The sequence below is a fragment of the Lepidochelys kempii genome, chromosome 17, assembly GCF_965140265.1.
Source record: "Lepidochelys kempii isolate rLepKem1 chromosome 17, rLepKem1.hap2, whole genome shotgun sequence".
Taxonomy (NCBI): domain Eukaryota; kingdom Metazoa; phylum Chordata; order Testudines; family Cheloniidae; genus Lepidochelys; species Lepidochelys kempii.
The window spans coordinates 4,175,057-4,193,667 of record NC_133272.1 but is presented as its reverse complement, the minus strand read 5'-3'; the positions used below and the strand labels follow the sequence as shown (position 1 = coordinate 4,193,667).

Below are 18,611 nucleotides of genomic sequence, written 5' to 3'. Positions count from 1 at the left end.
ATAGCTACAAAGCTGCCCGGTTTCCACTATGTGCCAGAGGCCAGCAAACATGGCTCTGACCCGTGCATGTTTCTGTAGGCTACGTGTGGCGGCGTGCTGAGAGGGACCGGGAAACAGAAGATCGGCGCCATTGCCAATGCCATTGGGTTTTACGGCATCGGCTTCCCCATTGGAATCTCACTGATGTTCGCCGCCAAGCTTGGGGTACTAGGTACGTGTGGGGCTGGCGCTGAGCGTGAGGGATGCTGAATATCCTGACTTGTGCAATTGTCTGTCACTGCCTACGCTGGCCTCAGTCCTGCGCCTGTTGAAGTCTGTAGAAGGCTTGCCACTGGCTGCAACATGCGGAGAGCTGGTTCCGCTAGCTGGACGCTCCTGCTCCCAGGTTTAACCTCCGCAGGGCCCCAGTTCAGCGAAGCACGTGTCTCACTTCTAATGACGGCAATGGGACTTACGCATGGGCTGATGCATATTACTGAATCCGGGCTCAGCTAAGCATCTGCATTCCATAAGGGCCTCCAAGGGATGGAAGCCTCCCTCCAACTCCAGCACTTGCATTGTGTCTTGGGTCCAGCAATTTTAAAGGAACGGACACGGAGCCAAATTCTTCTCCATTGCCTTCAGAAATCTGGAGTTCAACTCCAAAGAAATTGAGTTGTATTTGTGTGCTGACTTAATAACACAAATTCGGCTTGATGGAGCTAACCCAGGTAAGCAGGAAAAGAAGTCGGCACAGTGTCTGCTCTGTGATTAAAAGATGCACTAAGCGTTGGGTCCAGTTAACTGAGGAGGAGGTCTTCCAGGACTACTAATGGGACTCCATGATACTGGCCTTGACTCCAAGTTGTGCATGTCTGTACATCTCAGGATCAGGTCTGAAGTATTAGGAAACCAACTAGACACGTGGAGTAAAATGCTGATTCCCATTCAAGTCTATGGAAGTGCTACCGTGGACTCCAGTGGGGCCAGGATTTTACATGGGGTCTTCAGACAACTGACTGGGATTTCCCTTTACTTCAGGCCTGTGGATAGGGATGGCCGTCTGCCTCTTCTTGCAAGCCCTTTCCTTCTTGATTTTTGTCTTGCGCATGGACTGGAAGAAAGCTGCAGAGGAGGTAAGACTCTCACACTCTTTAGTTGCTTCCGAAGACCGTGGGTCAAATCTTGCACTAGTGCAAATCAGACCTCCAGGATACTGCTACGGTGTAACTGCACAATCTGTCCCTCCAGTTCCGTGGTTCAATAACTGCTTTCTGGCAGGAGTGCTGGGGGGTGAACACCTGCAGTTCACTGGTTGTAAACCTGAAAAGGAAGCATCAGAAGGGTTGTGGGTTCAGAGTCACTTGTTGATCATGGAATTCCCATATTCCAGCTGAAGACCTAGAAGTCTGAGCTGGGAAGGCCTGCTTGGATCCCGTCTAGCCTATCACCAGGGCAGAGCAGTCTCCAGCCTGAAGGATTGTCCCTTTAGAAGTAATGTCCTTGTGGCCTTGGAGGCAGTTCAGGAGAGTCTGAGGGGTTGGAAGGACACCTGAATAACAAAAGACTAGCTCTCTCCAGGATCAGTGGAGCTGGGTGGGAGAGTGTGTGTAACGTTATTAGCTTACCTGAGTAGTCGTCTGACAGCTGGAAGGGTCACAGATGCCCAACCGAAGAGCATTTCTCTTTAGATCACGCTCTGAGGACAGGGTGCCCAAGATGGGTCAGAGATCTCATGTTGGGCCCCCATCAGGATTATTTCTGTGGGGTCTTGCACTGCATCTGGTGCTGTGGCTCTGGTTGCCTAGGACCTGCTGTTGTGATGCTGAAAGAGTTTAAGAAATGATCCCTCCTTTCCGTTGCAGCTCTCAGGGCTTATAGTATTTTCCTTTGTCTGCACTGAAAGTCTCTCCTGGGACTGGAGATCTTCTCCTGTGTATGGGAAACTAGAGGAAACTAGCCCTGTGATCCCTCCTCTGACCTGCTCATCTCTAGGGCTTTCCTTTCAGGGACCTCAAAGTACTTTTCAAACGTGAAGGGCTGCCGATGAAGGGAGCTTCAACTTAAGCTTCCCAACTCCTTTATTGTCTACATTAATCCCATTTTATTGATGGGGAAACGGAGAGTCAGCGGTAAAGTGACTCTCCGAAGACAGCAGCTCAATGGCAAAGGTGCGATTAGACTTCTAGTTCTAGAGAGCACATAACCATGTGGAATATTTAACGGTCTCCATTGCAATATCAACAGGATGGGCATTTCTCCGCGCAACAAGCCCTTCTGTTCTGTACCATCTCTTCTCTTGCCCTCATCCCTGGAGCAGTTGGGTGCATAACCTCTGTCACGTGTGGCTTGTTCCCTCGTGCTCCCCCCACAGGGAACGCGGTGTTTAGTGTCCGGATTGATGGTGGTATGTTCATACTGCCCTGTGTCCCTGGCGGGTTGCACTGTTGTCTGCACAGGGTCCATGGAGATTCTGACCCTGCTCTTTTTTTTTATCTTAGGCTCAGATCCGAGCAGGGCTCAAAGAGAAGCCAGTAGCTGTGTCCTCCAGTCGTGCTGGAGCTGATGAAACAGGTGGTTCAGGTACGTGTCTGGGACTTGGGGAGGGGGCTGCAGTTCTCCGATGCCCCCAAGTGAATGCCAACAAGACGTGCCAGTAACATCTGTGATGCAGAGGCTCTTGCCTTGTATAGCCAAGTTCCACGGGGACAGTCCTTCTACACAACCAGGAAGAGCCTGGTTTTGCAAAAGGCATGTGTGGGGTTAAGTGCTAAAATAACTTACCCTGTGGCCCCATGCTATTCCGTGAGTGGACTGTGGGGGCTTGAGCAGTGCAGCAGGTTAGGGATGGATTTTGCATGGGGGTGGGTTTTCCCCTGGAGCAGGGCAGGGCAGGGCCCCACTGATATCGGAGCTTTGTGGTCTCAAAGCAGACTAGCAGCAACACCTCTGTGTGAGTGTGGTCTTGCTCACATGTGTCCCTCCCACCCTAAGGGATGGTCTCCAGGCAAGCAAATCCCCAGGAGTGCCTAACAAGGCACCTGTTCCTTCACCTGGCAGGAAGACAGAGATTGAGAGTTGCGGGAACGGAACCTAGCCTGGCATACAGAGGGCCTGATCCCAAGTGTGGCTCCCACCTGTGCCAGCTGGGACTGCAGCACCGCTCTGAATCAGACCTCTGTTATGTCAGCTAGCCTCGCCCGCTGCTTCCCATTCAGTTTTGCATGGCCTAACCTGCAGTAGCGCTCCAACGGCTGCTGCTCCTAACCCCGCTCTCTCTAAAAGTGGACACATGAAGGCCAGGCTTATCCAGGTAAGGAGAGGAAGATTAGGACGATTTGTCACCTGTGCCTCCCAGCCATGGTGAATGTGACTGGGAACCACTGGCTCTCAAGCTCTGCAGCTCGTTTTCCAGCTCAGACCCTGCCTGTTCCAACCTCCCATTTGTAACCTAACTTATCTGCCACACAGAGTATTTCACAATTGAAACGGAAGTCCAGAATGTGGTGGTTTTGCCTGACCCTGTTTCCAGGAGTGAGAGCCAGCCAGATCACCAGCTCATCCTGCAGGAGGACTCTGCACTGGGCTCCGCCTCTCCAGGACAGAACGTTTTGTCGGGGAAGGAGCTGATCTTCCGTCGCGGGTTGGCTCTGGCTGTGGCCATTGCAGTCCTGCTAGTGGGGGTTCTAGTCCGGCTCCTGACCGGTAATGGGTAGGCCAGCAATGTGAAGACTGGAATTGATGGACTTGGGCACGAGGCTGTGATTGGATGCTCTAGGAAGAGGCTGGGGTGAAACAGGATGCTCATCTATTCTGCTAACATGTCAAGGACCCCGTCTCTTGGCACTATGGTGAAGTCACAGTGTCCTGTTTAGGACCCTTGGTGGTTCCTGTTCTAACAGGTTGGGTGAGGGCACAGCACTCATGCATTCATTGCATGAATGATACTGACTAGGGATGTTTGCTGGTCCCTTCCACAGCAGTGTGACGGAGCCACTAGGACAACACAGCTGATGGACAGACTGTACAGCACTTGCAGAGAATGGGTACTGATGCACTGGCTGAGACAGTCAAACGTTACCAGTGGTTCGCTGTTTCCTGCTCCTGAGAAGAATTTGTTCATGTCTTTTATGTTCCATTGCTTTGTTAAAATACAGAGTTTGCCCTGAATGTGCCAAGTGCCTCCCATGTTATTCCAGAGCCCATTTTCTGAGCACTTTTTACATTTCAAAACTTGATCTGCGACTCTCTCCTATAATGCAACACAAAGCGAACGGAGGGTAAGTTTTTTGCTTTGTTAGAAAGTGTTTATAGAATCGCCCAGCAATGGCTGGAGCAAATTGACACACACGCTTCCTGGGGCATTCTCTACCATTCACCAGGCACGTTGCCTAAAGAAATCTTCTGTCATGCTTTTGGAATCCAGCATTTTGATACAGTAAATTATTATGCATAAACATTCAGGTTGTTTAATTGATTTCAGGGATTGCTTCCAATTTGTCCTTACGTTACTAGTTTCTAGTCACCCCAGCATGATCCAAGAAAAGTATCATCCGGAAAATGTATGTCTGATTCTGGTAACTCTGCATTTGGTGGACACATTACTAGCACTCCACTTTTCTTCTGGCTTTTCAGGCCAGCGTGACGCATGTGGCAAAGTCTGCTCTGTTATCGCTAACGGGTATGGAAATGAACATACCAGGCTGCCATTCGTTCAGACTGTGTCTCATTCTACCAAACATCTCTCCCCTAGTAAAAGTGGAACCTCCCTCACTTAATCCGCTGCATCCACATGAACGCTTGTTAGCAGTATGTCTTAAACTGCCCAGGGCTGCCATTGCTTAGCTGGCTTTTCTAACTACAGAAGTGGCACATGGTTGCAAGTGGGTCCATGTGTGTGATGCCAGGCTGGGATTCTTTTCTGGCTCCCTTCAGTGAAAGGGAGGGTTTGATGAACTACAGTGACTGCTAGTTAAGAAATGTTTTGCTAAGCCTTGTGTGGAAGAAATCCACCAAACCCCCATCACCTAATCTGAACTCCCAGCTCCTTGGTCCAGGTCAATCTTCGACCTAGTCTAAACTCAGAACAATAAAACGAGTAACATAGCCCTCCTGGAGACAGGGTGCAGGCACTCTTAACTGCTGTTCCCTCTCATCCTGCTCGGACTAGGAGCAGATGGGACAATGGTAGAAATACTGGCCCCTCTCTGCACTGTAGGGCAGGGGTCAGCTCAGAATTTTGCTTGCATGTGATTCATGTACTGAAACTCTGCATCTCTGCAATCATTAGACCCACAGTGTAGGCGTCAAAGGAACAGGGAGTTAGACTCCCACTACCTGGCACAGACTTGTGCAGTAAGAAATGGCGGTGGATGAGTAACCTGTAGCAAAGGTCGCTGTGAAAATGACCAGAATACAAATGATGTTAGGGAATAAAGGGCAATCCTAACACAGGACTGGGTGAAAGAAATTAGCAGAGATGGAATCTGTTTGAATGCAGAAAGTCGCAGAAGGCAAAACCTTTCATGCAGAGAGAAGCCAGATGCCAAATTAATGTTCAATTCACCAGATGAACCCCGGGGATAGAACTGCAGCTAGCAGGGAAAGCAAGAGAACAAAGCAAGGCAGTATAAGGGTACAATGGCTTATACATTGAATGAAATCCCCGGCACTGGCCCTGTGAATGTGGGGGGAGGCCAGGCTTACAAGCTATAGGACCAGTATCACCTCTGACCTGCTTCCTCCAGCCTTGGTTTTTCATTAACAGAGCTAGGCTAAAAGGCAACAATGGTTTCCTTCAGCAGGAGTGAGCAAGCTTGGAACTGAATCAAGCAATGTTAAAGAGGAGCAGAGATCACTGTGTGGGGCTGCTTCCCAACTGCAGATAGACTAATCCAAAGTTAGGAGCCAGGTGATTTGGGGAGCAACCACGAGACTCTATAAAGAGGACAGCACAACCATCACTGGAAGGGATCAGGTGAAAGCCTCAGCCAACCAAAATAATAGGCGGGCAGCTCTTTAAGGGCCTGATCCTGCATCCATTGAAATCATGGGGTGCTTTGTCACTGATTGCAGTGGAGTCAGACCCAAGCAGCAACAGTGTGGCAGAAAGCGTGTGCCTTATCTCAGTGGAACCAGGGGATGCGTAAGTTGCATTGGGTCCGCAGCTTGCCTGTGACGCAGTTCCGTACCAGTGGAAGCTGTAGTGTAGACAGTACTCTAGCGTTGTTACCACCAGCCCCTCTGATCCTATTCTGCACAGATCTAGATGGCGTGGTGGTAAAAAAAAAACAAACCCAGAGTCCTGGCTAGGCCCGTGCAGTAGTACGGCTCCACTATTAGTCAGAAACCTGGGTTCTGTTCTTGGCCCCGACACTCATCTGAAGTCACTTCACCTCCCACTCCCTTTCCAGCTTGTCCCTGGCAATTACAAGTGCTCTGGCAGGGACTGGCTCTTGCCTTGTGTGTACAGCGCTTAGCGTAACGAGACCTCGACCGCAGCTGGCACTGCTGTCACACAAACAATTGCCAGTGCAGACACGGCCTCAGGTTGGCAACGTGCAGTCCACAGGGAACAAATCCCGCTTTCCTCCCGCAGCCAGATCTCCCCACTGCATCCAGCACGCAGCCCGTGGCCAGGACACCCATGCTAAGTGCCAGGGGTTTATTAAGGAGCATTTCGTCAGTACTGACTCAGAAAGAGGAACGCCACCTTCCGGATCAGCCATGCTACTTTTTGCAGCACCTCTTCTGTCCTTAGGTCTCCCATGCAAATATGGACAAGTACCAGCCTTGCTTAGCATGCAAGACAACATCACAAGGCAGTCTGGCTGCAGGAATTCCCCATCCCCAGAGGTTGCTGTCTCCAGCTGCCCCCATCAGGGCTGTCCACGCCGCCCTGACATAGAATCATAGATGCGCAGGGCTGGAAAGGACCTTGCGAGGTCATCTAGGCCACCCCACCCCCCTCGTGCGGAGGCAGACCCAAGCATACCTAGAACAGAATCCGACTCTGCTCGAGGCTGTCCTGCTTCCCAGCCCTCCTGCTCCTCCTCCATGTGTCCCAGGGACTTTACTCATCACCTGTTCTCAGGCTGTGCCAGCAAGAGCGGGTGGCGGATAGGGGCATGCTTGCTCAGCCATGGCCGAAGTGCACTCTGCTGTGGTTACGAAACCGTTGCCCGCTCGGGTCAAGTGAATCAAACGGGTTTAACCAACGGGGAAGAAAAAGAGGGTTAGTTATTCCCTGGCACAGCGGCAGCATGGAGCTTGCGGGCCCTGCTGATGAGAACCCCTCCAGAGACACCAGGAGCATCGTCCTGCACGTGCCATCCTCCGGCCAGAAGAGCAGCTGCTGGATTCGCCAGCTGATCCCATTCAACTTCTGGGAAGAGGTGAAGAAGCTGCTGGTGCTGTCGGGACCACTGGTGAGAGCGAGGGAGGGCTAGAGATAGCCAGGTTTGTCCAGCGTCTTGGTGCAGAGCCCCTTGCTCCGGGTCTGCGACTCCCCTCAAGTTGGATCGGCAGAGCCCTGAGTCACATGGGTTTGAATCCTGCTTGCTAGGTGGGAGGCGGCTGGATGGATTCCAGACTTCCAGGTGATGAGCTCCTGTAGGTTTTAAGTGGCATTTGGAGGTTTGACCCTCATTGTCCTTCTGGCCCCATCCTGGATCTTCTTCCCTAGCAGGCAGACAAGCTGGCCAGCCCAGCTCAGTACATACCCTTCTTCCACTGCCTCTCCTAGAAAGTCCAGGCCCCCTCCCATTGCAAGGCTCAGAGCCCCAGACCCCTGGTTCAATTCATCCCCTGGTCCTGCCCCTCCCCTTTGCTGTGTGCTGAAACGACCACTTGCCGCTTCCTGGAGTATAATCAGCAAAGGGGAAATGGGTCAGAGAGGAAAGGGAGGTAGGAACCGTAGGATCAGGTACAGTGTGGCACCTTAAAGCCCCCAGCACTGGGGACGCGGGTGGATGGTGCTTGCTCGGAGAGGGAAAGGGACGAGACATCACAGAGACGCTATCGGGAAAGCCCCTGTTCCTGGAAGGAGCAAGAGATCCATGGGCGCTGCTGAAGTCTTCTTGGCTTGTGCCTTGGGGCAGGTATCTTGCCTACAGTAGAGCAGGAGGCGAGCCGTAGGCTGCACAGAGGTGGTTGAGGAGATGCTGCAACCCAAAGGGAATGGAGCAGGGGTAGTTTAAGCATTTAAAATGGTGGCAGCAGCTTGGGGCCCATCTTGACTAAGACTTCCCATCAGTGGAGCTGATCAGATATTCCCAAATGTGAGACACGCCTGGGGTGCGGAAATGCAGCTCCGTCGCACCTGTTCCGATCTGGGCTCAATAGTACTACTCCGGGCTTACCCAGATGTAGCAGAGATCAGAGTCTGGCCTATTTAGCCAAAACACAGAGTTGCTGGCATCACCAGCCCCTGTGGAGCATCAGGTGGAGTGATTAACCCTGAGCTGACCAGGGACTGGCTAGAACCGCGAGGAAATGACTTGGTGACAGAGAGTCATCGCATCAGGCCGAGTCTTTCAGAGAATTTCCAAGGGCTGGTGGATAAACCTAAAACCAGCTTAATCTGGGGGTTGTTGTTTTTTTTTTTTAAATATTCTAACGTTATTCGTTAAACCCATTTGAATGCAAACAATCCCACGCGCTCTCTTTTGTACAGTACAGGAAGAGTGTGTCCTCAAGGAGCCTCTCGGTGTAATCACACCTCCAATTCTGCAGCCTGCAGTCACCCTGATCTGTTTTTCCTCCCCCCTCCCCGCCCATTTCTAGACCTTGATCCAGTTGCTGATCTTTATGATACATGTTGTAAGCTCTGTATTCTGTGGCCATCTGGGGAAGGTTGAGTTGGCCTCCGTCACGCTTGCTATCGCTGTAAGTATTTTAGTTTTGAGTCTTTACATAGGTTGTATCCTTTCACGCCAGCTCATGTATGTGAAACGTCTCTTATAAAATAGCAACTATGTAGTTGGAGAGGTGGGTTGGTGGCTGAAGGGCTGGTAACAGCCTGGGATAGAAGGGGACCTTTGACATCTCCTTTGCCTTTCAAACCCAGCCCTAGATGAAACTTGTGACCATCTGAAATTGCACTGTCATGTTTTCTCACTGTTGTTTTATTATTATGACTATTTCCAGGTTATAAACGTTACTGGCATCTCTGTGGGGTTTGGTTTATCTTCAGCATGTGACACGTTAATATCCCAGGTAGGTAACAGCTGCTGGTCTCTGATCTCTTTGTTTTAGAGATTGTGTTGTTGTTTTTTAAAGACACTGGCTGAATATAGTCGCCCATATTGCACAGGGCTGTCATAATTGGTGTCTGAGCTTCTATAAGAGTCAAAGCCAAGTAGATGAACCCTTAGAAGATCCAAACTCCATAGGTTTTGCCCTTCAGGACACCCAGGTGAGCGGATCCTATGAAATACCAAGGAATGACTCAATTGTCTAAGCAATGACCTAGATGCCCTAGAATATGCAGTTCAAAGCTCCATCAGGGTCCAACGTGGCTCTTCATCTTGCAAGGATCCATCACATGTCATGCTTCTGCAGAATGAGACTGCAGTGTTCTCCCAGGACAGTCTGGCTGCTGGAGTTGAGCCCAGGACTTTTGGATTTAAAGATGTGAGCCTCTTACTCTTGTAGCAAAAGGACCAGGTCCATTAACTCCAAGGCTGTAACAGACTCATAAGCTACTAAGTGGGGTCAGAGAGCCACACTGCGGCAGCAGCTCCTAGACTAGTGGGTCTCAACCTTTCCAGACAACTGCACCCCTTTCAGGAGTCTGACTTGTCTTACTTACCTCAAGTTTCACCTCACTTAAAAACTACTTGCCTACAAAAATTAAACATGAGAATGCAGCACAGTTACTGAAAAATTGCTGAGTTTCTCATTTTTACCATGTAATTATAAAGTAAATCAATTGGAACATAAATATAGTCTATAGAGCAGTATAAACATGACACTGTATGAAATTTTAGTTTGTACTGACTTCACTAGTGCAGTTTATGTAGCCTGTTGTAAAAGTAAGCAAATATCTAGGTGAGTTGATGTACCCCCGGGAGACCTCCACATAGCCCCAGAGTTACACGTACCCCTGCTTGAGGACCACTGTCTTAGACCACCCTAAAAGCCACATCCTACCTGTTTTGCATGGACACTGAAGGATCCCAGGGCATGTTTTTAATGACCCTCAAAGTCCTCACATGCCGCTGTGCTACAATAGGCAGTGGGTGATGCCCGACACTCCTGTGCAGTTCCTGTATGGATCCCCGTCCCCAAGTGGGAGGAGCATGCAGGCTTCTAGGCCATGGAGAGAACTGCCCAGCAGTCCCTTAGTCAGCGCAGTCAGGGGGTTGGAGGTGGAGAGGGTGGCTGAAGGATGCCATTGGATTTAACCTCTTGTTTTCCAGACATATGGCGGTAAGAACATGAAGCGGGTGGGAACCATCCTGCAGCGTGGGATCCTCATCCTGCTGCTTTGCTGCTTCCCCTGCTGGGCTGTCTTCATCAACACCGAGCAGATCCTGCTGCTGGTCCGGCAGGACCCGGAGGTCTCCAGGTCGGGCGTGTGCTCCAGTTTGTACAGCTCCGTGCTGCGGGTCACACGCTCTCCAAGAAACCAAGGGGACGGGTGCCTTAAATTACGTGCTAAGGCCTCAGGGACACCGGAGCAGCCCCCTTATGGACCAGGCCCAGCCCTCGGCGACACCGGTGGAGCGCTCCCTTCTCCCCGCTGGCCGGGCCCAGCCCTCGGCGACACCGGTGGAGCGCTCCCTTCTCCCCGCTGGCCGGGCCCTGCCCTCGGCGACACCGGTGGAGCGCTCCCTTCTCCCCGCTGGCCGGGCCCTGCCCTCGGCGACACCGGTGGAGCGCTCCCTTCTCCCCGCTGGCCGGGCCCTGCCCTCGGCGACACCGGTGGAGCGCTCCCTTCTCCCCGCTGGCCGGGCCCAGCCCTCGGCGACACCGGTGGAGCGCTCCCTTCTCCCCGCTGGCCGGGCCCAGCCCTCGGGGACACCGGCACAACCCCTCTCTCCCTATTGGATGGGTTCTGCCATCAGCCCGCCCCATGCAGCCCGCCATTGTATTAATTGGGGTCACATCCATGGGTATAACCCAAGGGAGAATTTGGCCTTGAATCTTGCTGCCTTTTGAAGGTAAATTCTCTGCCTCCCTCTTGCACAGCAGCTGAGGCTTATCAGACAGGTCTCCGCAGGGGAGCCATTTCTTGTAACAATGCTGCGGAGCCACGGTAGGAGGGTTTAGCCACAGTGGAGGAAGGCAGAGGGTAGCTGGTCCTCCTGTGAGCCATACCCCCCCACGTTACCCAGCGAGCATGGAGGGGCAGGCCAGGGCTGGCAGGGGAAAAGGGATGTTTTGGAAGATGCCCTGTACTAATTGGGGGGTTTTGTATCTTCCCCCAGGTTAACCCAGGTTTATGTGATGATTTTTATCCCAGCTCTTCCTGTAAGTTCCCATTACCCTCGACTTTCTCTATCAGTCACTGCTAGGAAGTCACTTCTCTCAGAGCCCAAAGCCAGATGCTGCCCGTCCCCTCAGCTCCATGGAGTCCCATGGCCCCTTTCTCTGCCTGCAGTGGCTTCTTGCATGCAAAATAGTCTCTCTCCTTCCTGCAGGAATGGTCAAAATTGGAGACAGCCCTGGGTGGAGCCTCACAAGAATCTACTTATGTACTGGCCCAGGGCGAGTGCTCTGTGGGATTTTTAGGACAGGCTAGTAAACTGTCTTCACTTTTTCATGCCCTTCAAGGGCTAGTGAATAGATAATATTATTGCTACTGTTATTTTTTCCCTAGTGTCCAAGAGCGTCTTAAGGGTTTTTGTGCCAGGGCTGCTAAATTTTCATTTACCAGTTTTGCCAAGCTGCCTTGGTAGGTTTAATTTGGGGTGCAGGATGAGTCCGGCATCTCACCCCGACTTTGCAGTTAGCCCCGAGCTCTGTTACCCTCTAGGTCTTTTGAATGGCGCTGGAAGTATGTTTTTGTCCTGCACCCCCAACCTCAGTGATGCCGTCCAAATCAGACCCTCCTTCCTGTGCCCCATGAATGCCAGCTAGGCACTGTGCTTTCTGCTTCTCCTGTAATCTCTAGACTCTGCTCTGGCCAGTCCCCTGATCTCACAGGCTGATTCACTGACTTTTGCAGGCGGCTTTTCTGTACCAGTTGGAGACGAGATATTTGCAGAATCAGGTAGGATGCCCCTTTACCTTCACGTTCACATCTTTGTTAAGTAAAGGGGGCAAATCTCTCATTCTGTGCAATTGCTCAGGGTGTCTCTCTCAGGTAATTTGCCCCGAGACATAGTTGTTTTGCACCGTGTCCAGTAGCCCATATAAAACACGCACGCCCAGTAGTATCCTATTGCTGCAGTTTGAGCCGCCCACCTGGGCCTGTGTTCAGTGCAGCAGTTTCATTTGCATTTGTGCTAATGACTGGCCAATCCTCCCTCTGTTAGGAGTTTGGGAAAAACAAAGGTTCTCCGACATGATGTTCCCATTGGAGCTCACTCTGAATGCATTTAGCTGCCCTTTTAGAGTCCAGCTAATTAAGCTTCTCACTTTGCACATGCTAGTATTTCAGTGGATCACCTACATGTCTCCTACTTTCCAAGGCAATAGCGATATTGAATTTTGCTCTCTGGCTTTATTTTCCACAGGTCAATCTTTTTAGCCAGTTCTGGTTAGGTGGGTTTTTGTGGGCATTCCCGACTCTAGCTAATAACTGCAGCAAGACGGTAGGGTATTAGTTCTGCATCTGTATTCCTTCTCTGAGGAGCTCTCTGTAGCAAAAACTGCCACTCAACTTGGCATTTCCATTCCTCAGAAACAATAATATTTGCACAATCCTGAGGATCTCAGTCACGCTTTGCAAGGATGTGCAAAGTACCATTATGCCTAGCCTACATGTAGGGAAACTGAGGCACAGAACGGTTAAGAACTAGACATTTCAGGAGTGGCCTGTAAATCTGTGGTCAGGTTTTCAGAAGAGCTGAGCACCCATAGCTCCCACTGACTTAAATGGAGTTATGGGTGCTCAGTGCTTCTGAAAATCAGGCCTTGGGGTTCTAAAGTTGGGCACCTACAGACTAAAGGTACCCTAAATTAGAGGCCCCTTTTGAAAATTTAGGCCTAAATTACTTGCCCAGGATTACACAGCAAGTTAATGATGGAATTGGGAACAAAACTCAGATCTCCTGCTCTCACCACTCAACCTGCTGCTTCCTGAATGGTGTTTGTAAAAAGCCATAATTCTGATGGAACTGGAGGCTCCTAGCCAATCAGAATACAGAGCTACTTCCCATCAATGCAAGGCTGCTCTCTTGAATAAAATTTCACTATAGCATCATCAGTTCTATCCTCCCCCGTCACTCCACATCTGCCTCAATTGCTCCCCAAGAGTTTGGTATTGAACAGATTGGTGAGGCACTAACATACGCCTTTCTCCAGAAGCCATGTTTATGTTTTAGACAAGGCAACAGAAACCTAGGAGTCCAGTTAAAAAAACACAGATCTGTATTTTGTTTAATTTCAGAGGATAATCTGGCCAGAGGTGCTAAGTGGCATCGCTGGAAATATCATAAATGCAATTGCAAACTATGTCTTTCTCTATGTGCTGGGCCTCGGAGTCATGTGAGTAGTGTCTAAATATTTGGAAGAAAAAAACTAGACGTCCAGCTATGGCTCAATCCTGAGTGGTACTGATTTTGGGGGGCCAACTTGAGACCTCTTTAAAGGGGCCTGGTTTTTCAGAGACCAGATGCTCAGCACTTCAGAAAAATCAGATCTCTTTAAAGGTGTCTCAAGTTGGGTGCCCAAAAGCATTAGCCACTTTTGAAAAATCTTGGCCTAAGTGAACGAATGTGACTTGGTCACGGATGGCTACAGAGACACAACCTGGATCCCTAGAAGATACTAAAGCTCTCTTAACTTGCACATGGATTCCAGCTGAGGCTAGTGGGACTTTGCTTAAAGGATAAAACCAAGCAAGGGCCTCAATATTTGGCCCAGTGGTACGACTAGCTCTCTTCATCCAGAGAACCAGGCCCCGAGACGATCCACAGGTATCCCGTTGGCCATCGCAGAAAGGCAGTCCCCTCTCACTGGGTACATTCACCAGATACAGAACAGACATTGCCCTGATGTCCTTCCTCTGTAAAACCCCCCACTTGCTCTGTCAACGTTGTCTTTGACTGAGACGGGACTTCAGGACCCGAAAGCATTAGCATAGGAAGTGAAGCAGCTGTGAGTTCATGTTTGTGCAATGCTTGGGAGATGGAAAGTGCTAGTGATTTGTAGGGCAGAGTCATTTCTCTGGGTAAAAGCACAGGGCAAATATACACACGCCAGCTGGAAACTGACTGGTAGCAAAGGGTACCATGGAGACTTCTGGGATATGGAGTCCAGGCCAATCAGATCGTACGTAGTGATATGTTAGTGCCGTAGGAAACCAGCCCCTGAGGATTAGCCATAACCAGCTGGGGTGCTAGTCCATCCACTCCAGCATTCTGCCCCCAGGGCCCGATTCCGAATGTTTCAGGGGGAGGTGAACACCCCACTCACTGAGTACCTGCTCAGCAACGCACCGCTGTGTGTGGAGTGGGCGAGATGCTATTGTCGTCTGGGCAAGTGTCTTCAGTTCAGCTCCTTAGCGAGGCTTTCGCTGCAGCTAGAGCAACTGCCGGCGAGACAGGGCTCTCTGCAAGAGCCGAAAGTCCAGCTTGCTTTCTCTATCTCTTTCCCAGGGGTTCGGCCTGGGCAAACACTATTGCTCAGTACGCACAAGCCATCTTCCTGTTCCTGTACATTGTCGCGAAGAAGCTCCATGTGGAGACCTGGGGAGGTGTGGTATCGTTCTCTTATGCTTTTGTGTGTCTGCAAAAATCTCCGCTTCACCTGGGAGACCCTCTCAGCTCCCCCTTCCATTGATTTGCATTCTGTTGGTGAGAAGGGTTAATGTTAACCTTGGTATAAGCATGTCTGCCAGATGCTGTGTTACGCTGTGTTGGTCTGAGCTGTAACTTGCGCATCACGAGCGCTGGGTGAGCCTGGAAAGAGAGTCTCGTCGGTGATCAGCGTTCCTGGGGAACTGAACCTCGCTTCTAAAGCTGCCAGAGGTCCCCGGGCTGCAATCAGAACAGCACCCATCCCATCCTGCTCTCAGTTCTGTACACGTGCAGGAGTGACCCGTAGAGCTGGGGCCTGGGTTTGTGAGTGTCAGTTAAGGCTCTGTGGGCCCGCTGGGATGTGTTAACGGACAAAGCGCACTCGGCATCTCTGGAGTTCCTGCTGAGGTTACACGTGGCTTGGTAGGGCCCACTGAGTATGGAAAGGGTGGCTGTTTCCCCCTGGGATTTACAGAAATGTCCAAGCTGGTCCCTGTCTCTCTCTCTAATATGGCCTAGGCCCCGAAAAGATTAGGTTGAATTCTAAACGCTCTTGGAGTTTGGGTGCATCTGAATTGGGGCTTTTTCTCTTTGCACGTCACTTGCTCTGGAAAGTGGAAATAGACGCAGTCAGTTTCACTTCCTGGTTCTCCATATGCTAAACCTCCGGGCTGACTCTTTACACCCTTCATCTTCTTATCCCAGGCTGGTCCAGCGAGTGCCTCCAGGAGTGGGACACCTTCGTCACGCTGGCTGTGCCCAGCATGCTCATGACATGCATTGAGTGGTGGACCTATGAAATCGGAAGCTTCCTGATAGGTCAGTGATGGGAGGAGCATGCTGATGGGGCACTAGAAATATTATCACCAAGGAGGATCTACCACAGTGGTTCTCAAGCAGGGGTACGTGTACCCTTGGGGATAGGCAGAGGTCTTCCCGAGTGCACATCAACCCAGCTAGATACTTGTCTACTTTTACAACTGGCTACGTAAAAAGCACTACCGAAGTCAGTACAAACTGAAATTTCATACAGACAGTGACTTGTTTACACTGCTCTATAGACTATACACAGAAATGTAACTACAGTCTTTTATATTCCAATCGATTTATTTTATAATTATATGGTAAGAATGAGAACGTAAGCAATTTTTCAGTACTAGTGTGCTGTGACACTTGTGTATTTTTAGGTGTGATTTTCTAGGCAAGTAGTTTTTAAGTGAGGGAGTTTCTAAACTTGGGGTATGCAAGAGAAATTGGCCTCCTGAAAGGAGTCTGGACAGGTTGAGAGCCACCGATCTGCCTGACGTATCACCTGCCCTTTAAAAGGCTCTTTTTCTGGGGATCAGAATACAAAATTCTGACTTTTCCCCCCGAATTCAGGCCTGCTGAGCGTAGTGGAGCTTTCCGCACAATCCATCATTTATGAGGTGTCCATTGTGTCGAACATGGTAAGAATTTGGGGTTATTATTTACGTTCCGGCACCACCTAAAGGCCCTCCCTGAGAGTGGGGCCCTGTCATGCTGGGCGCTGACCAGCAATGCAAGACAGCCCCCGCTCTGAAGCTCTTATGGTCTAAATTGGCAGAGGAAGCCAGACAGCCAGTCATACTGAAGCATTAGCCTTAACTACAATCAGCCTCAAACATGTCCCACATCTATCTCTTGGGCCCAGCTTCCACACTGTCACCCCATGTGCCCAGACCTGTCCCTGTCTCCTGCTCCCAGCCTGTCAATCCATAATACCCTGCAGTCTGGGGTTCAGAGAGACGTTACCTGCACTCCCCAGCCGTCAGGTAGGCCAGTGTTATCCCTTTTTTACAGATGGGAAAACTGAGGCTGGGAGGTGAAGTGACTTGCCCAAGGTCACAGATGGGAATCGGGGTCAGAGGCAGGATGAGAACCTCCGCTTTTGTGGCTACCCGCCCGTGCGCCGATTACACCTGGCTGTTGCCCCTCCCTCTGCCCGACCTAAAGTTTTAGATCATGCTCTGCAGAGCTCCGTCCACATTCACCTTCATTAGCTCACGGGCCACCTCCTACCAATTGTCTCGGCTGGAGGTGTTTGTAACACTTGTCCCCCTGGGTCGCCCACGACGTCCCCTCCCCAGACCAACGTGTGTTGGTGCTTTGGGATTTCAGATTCACTATGGACTCAGTGTAGCCGTCAGCGTTCAGGTGGGGAACGCGCTGGGTGCTGGGAACCCAGAGGAAGCCAAGAGATCTTCCATCACCAGCATTCTGTGCACAGGTGCGTGACTCTTAGGGTGACCAGATGTCCCAATTTTATAGGGACAGTCCCGATACTCGGGGCTTTTTCTTATATAGGGTCCCCACAACCCTGTCCCGATTTTTCACACTTGCTGTCTGGTCGGCCTAGTGACTCTGCATTGGCTCCATCCCTCCTGGGTGGTCAGTCTGTATGCTACAGTGCCAGACAAAGCGAGATGCTCATGGCTCTGCCTAGTGCTGGGCATAGCAAGGGCAGCTGGTTTTGCAAGCTTCCTACACTGATCTTTGCCAGTTGCACCTCAGTTCTCCCCTGCAGTATCCTATTGTTTCCAGCCCTAGGACTCAGCCGGATTGCCTGCAGTTATTTAGTGATATGGGCACCTAGGGACCAGGGTGACAGCCCCAGTTTTGTTTACACTTGTGGCCTGAGGCAGGTTGCTCAGGCCCTGACAGGAACTGGATTTCACGTAGTCGTCCGCTTGTGATTGCTCTGCCCGACTGACTCCTGACTCTGCTTTTCAGGGTTTCTTTGCCTGGTGGTGGACGTCATATTAGCAGCCACAAAGGATGTGCTGGGATACATATTTACCAGTGACAGGTGAGTTGCTCCGATTCGGTACTACGTCTTTCACAACAAAGATACAAGTTACTATTAAAGACTGAGCCAAGGGAAGAATTGTTTGGGGGCTTAGGAGAGCCTGCTCCCAAGCCCACTGAAGTCAGGGGAAAGGTTCCCAGTGACTGCAGGGGACCTTAACGCATGGGGTGGACCCACTTGCCTTCTCCTACGCTCTGGCTCATGCATCATCTGAGTACAAAGCAGGGATCTCGCTGGAAAAACGATGCTGCATCTGAGCAGGGATTCACTCGAAGGAGAGAGCACCTTGGTGTATGTTCCTCTTTATTTGGATCAGAGCAAATTTTGTTTCGGAAGACGTCAGCTGATCAAGTCATGGGGAAAGCCTGCTGCAAAAAGCTTAGTTAGCAGGGCGGTACAGATGCCACCCGGCCCAACAGACTTTTCCTGATCACACCCAAAGACACCCGAAACCCTCAATCGCTGGTTAAAGACCAGCCAGCCGAGAGCGAAGAGTGATTGATGAGATGCTGACTTTTCCCAGTGCCGCAGCAGAAATGAGGGTCAAGACTTCCTGTAACTCCCAGCCTGCGGCATGGCCCTGTAGTACTGTTGTGCTCGGTCGCACTGTAAAGTGTGTGCTGTAAGCAAGTCTCTCTCCAGGCACATCTGTGCAAGTCTGTGAGGGTCAGCAGGTTGTACAGAATGCAGCAATGTGTTCGGGGCATGAACTAGTTTAGCTGTGACAGATGCACTTTCTGAGCCTGATTGCCTCCTCCATTCCTTAAACAGAGAGATCATCGCCCTGGTGGCTTGGGTTATACCAGTGTACATGGCCGTCCACGTGTTTGAAGCCGGCTGTGTAAGTACTTCAAGGAATTAACCGTGCTGCTGCATTTGCTCTCAGACATTATTTC

General features: G+C 50.8%; 2 protein-coding genes and 1 long non-coding RNA gene across 8 annotated transcripts in view; 2 read left to right on the top strand and 1 right to left on the bottom strand.

Moving 5' to 3' along the window:
• The window catches only part of LOC140899687 (multidrug and toxin extrusion protein 2-like), a 19,479-nt gene extending 15,330 nt beyond the window's left edge, over positions 1-4,149 (top strand). For both annotated transcript variants that reach the window (XM_073315584.1, XM_073315585.1), the window contains 4 exons: positions 79-211; positions 1,021-1,115; positions 2,481-2,562; positions 3,451-4,149. In XM_073315584.1, coding sequence (XP_073171685.1) covers positions 79-211; positions 1,021-1,115; positions 2,481-2,562; positions 3,451-3,695 — 555 coding nt within the window. In that variant the 3' untranslated portion in view covers positions 3,696-4,149. The remainder of the gene's footprint in view (positions 1-78; positions 212-1,020; positions 1,116-2,480; positions 2,563-3,450) is intronic.
• LOC140899698 (uncharacterized) overlaps positions 1-7,169 on the bottom strand; it is an 18,554-nt gene extending 11,385 nt beyond the window's left edge. The window contains exon 1 of the long non-coding RNA XR_012155425.1: positions 6,974-7,169. This is a non-coding gene — a long non-coding RNA (uncharacterized lncRNA). The remainder of the gene's footprint in view (positions 1-6,973) is intronic.
• The window catches only part of LOC140899686 (multidrug and toxin extrusion protein 2-like), an 18,299-nt gene continuing 6,772 nt past the window's right edge, over positions 7,085-18,611 (top strand). Inside the window, exons 1-13 of one of the 5 annotated variants that reach the window (XM_073315579.1) lie at positions 7,085-7,373; positions 8,764-8,865; positions 9,127-9,195; positions 10,401-10,549; positions 11,412-11,454; positions 12,152-12,196; positions 13,538-13,635; positions 14,748-14,845; positions 15,594-15,707; positions 16,269-16,336; positions 17,028-17,136; positions 17,640-17,715; positions 18,487-18,556. In XM_073315579.1, coding sequence (XP_073171680.1) covers positions 7,107-7,373; positions 8,764-8,865; positions 9,127-9,195; positions 10,401-10,549; positions 11,412-11,454; positions 12,152-12,196; positions 13,538-13,635; positions 14,748-14,845; positions 15,594-15,707; positions 16,269-16,336; positions 17,028-17,136; positions 17,640-17,715; positions 18,487-18,556 — 1,308 coding nt within the window. In that variant the 5' untranslated portion in view covers positions 7,085-7,106. Of the gene's footprint in view, positions 7,407-7,470; positions 7,578-8,763; positions 8,866-9,126; positions 9,196-10,400; positions 10,550-11,411; positions 11,455-12,151; positions 12,197-13,537; positions 13,636-14,747; positions 14,846-15,593; positions 15,708-16,268; positions 16,337-17,027; positions 17,137-17,639; positions 17,716-18,486; positions 18,557-18,611 lie in introns of those variants that run through there. The other 4 variants (XM_073315578.1, XM_073315583.1, XM_073315580.1 and 1 more) reach the window with 4 other exon arrangements.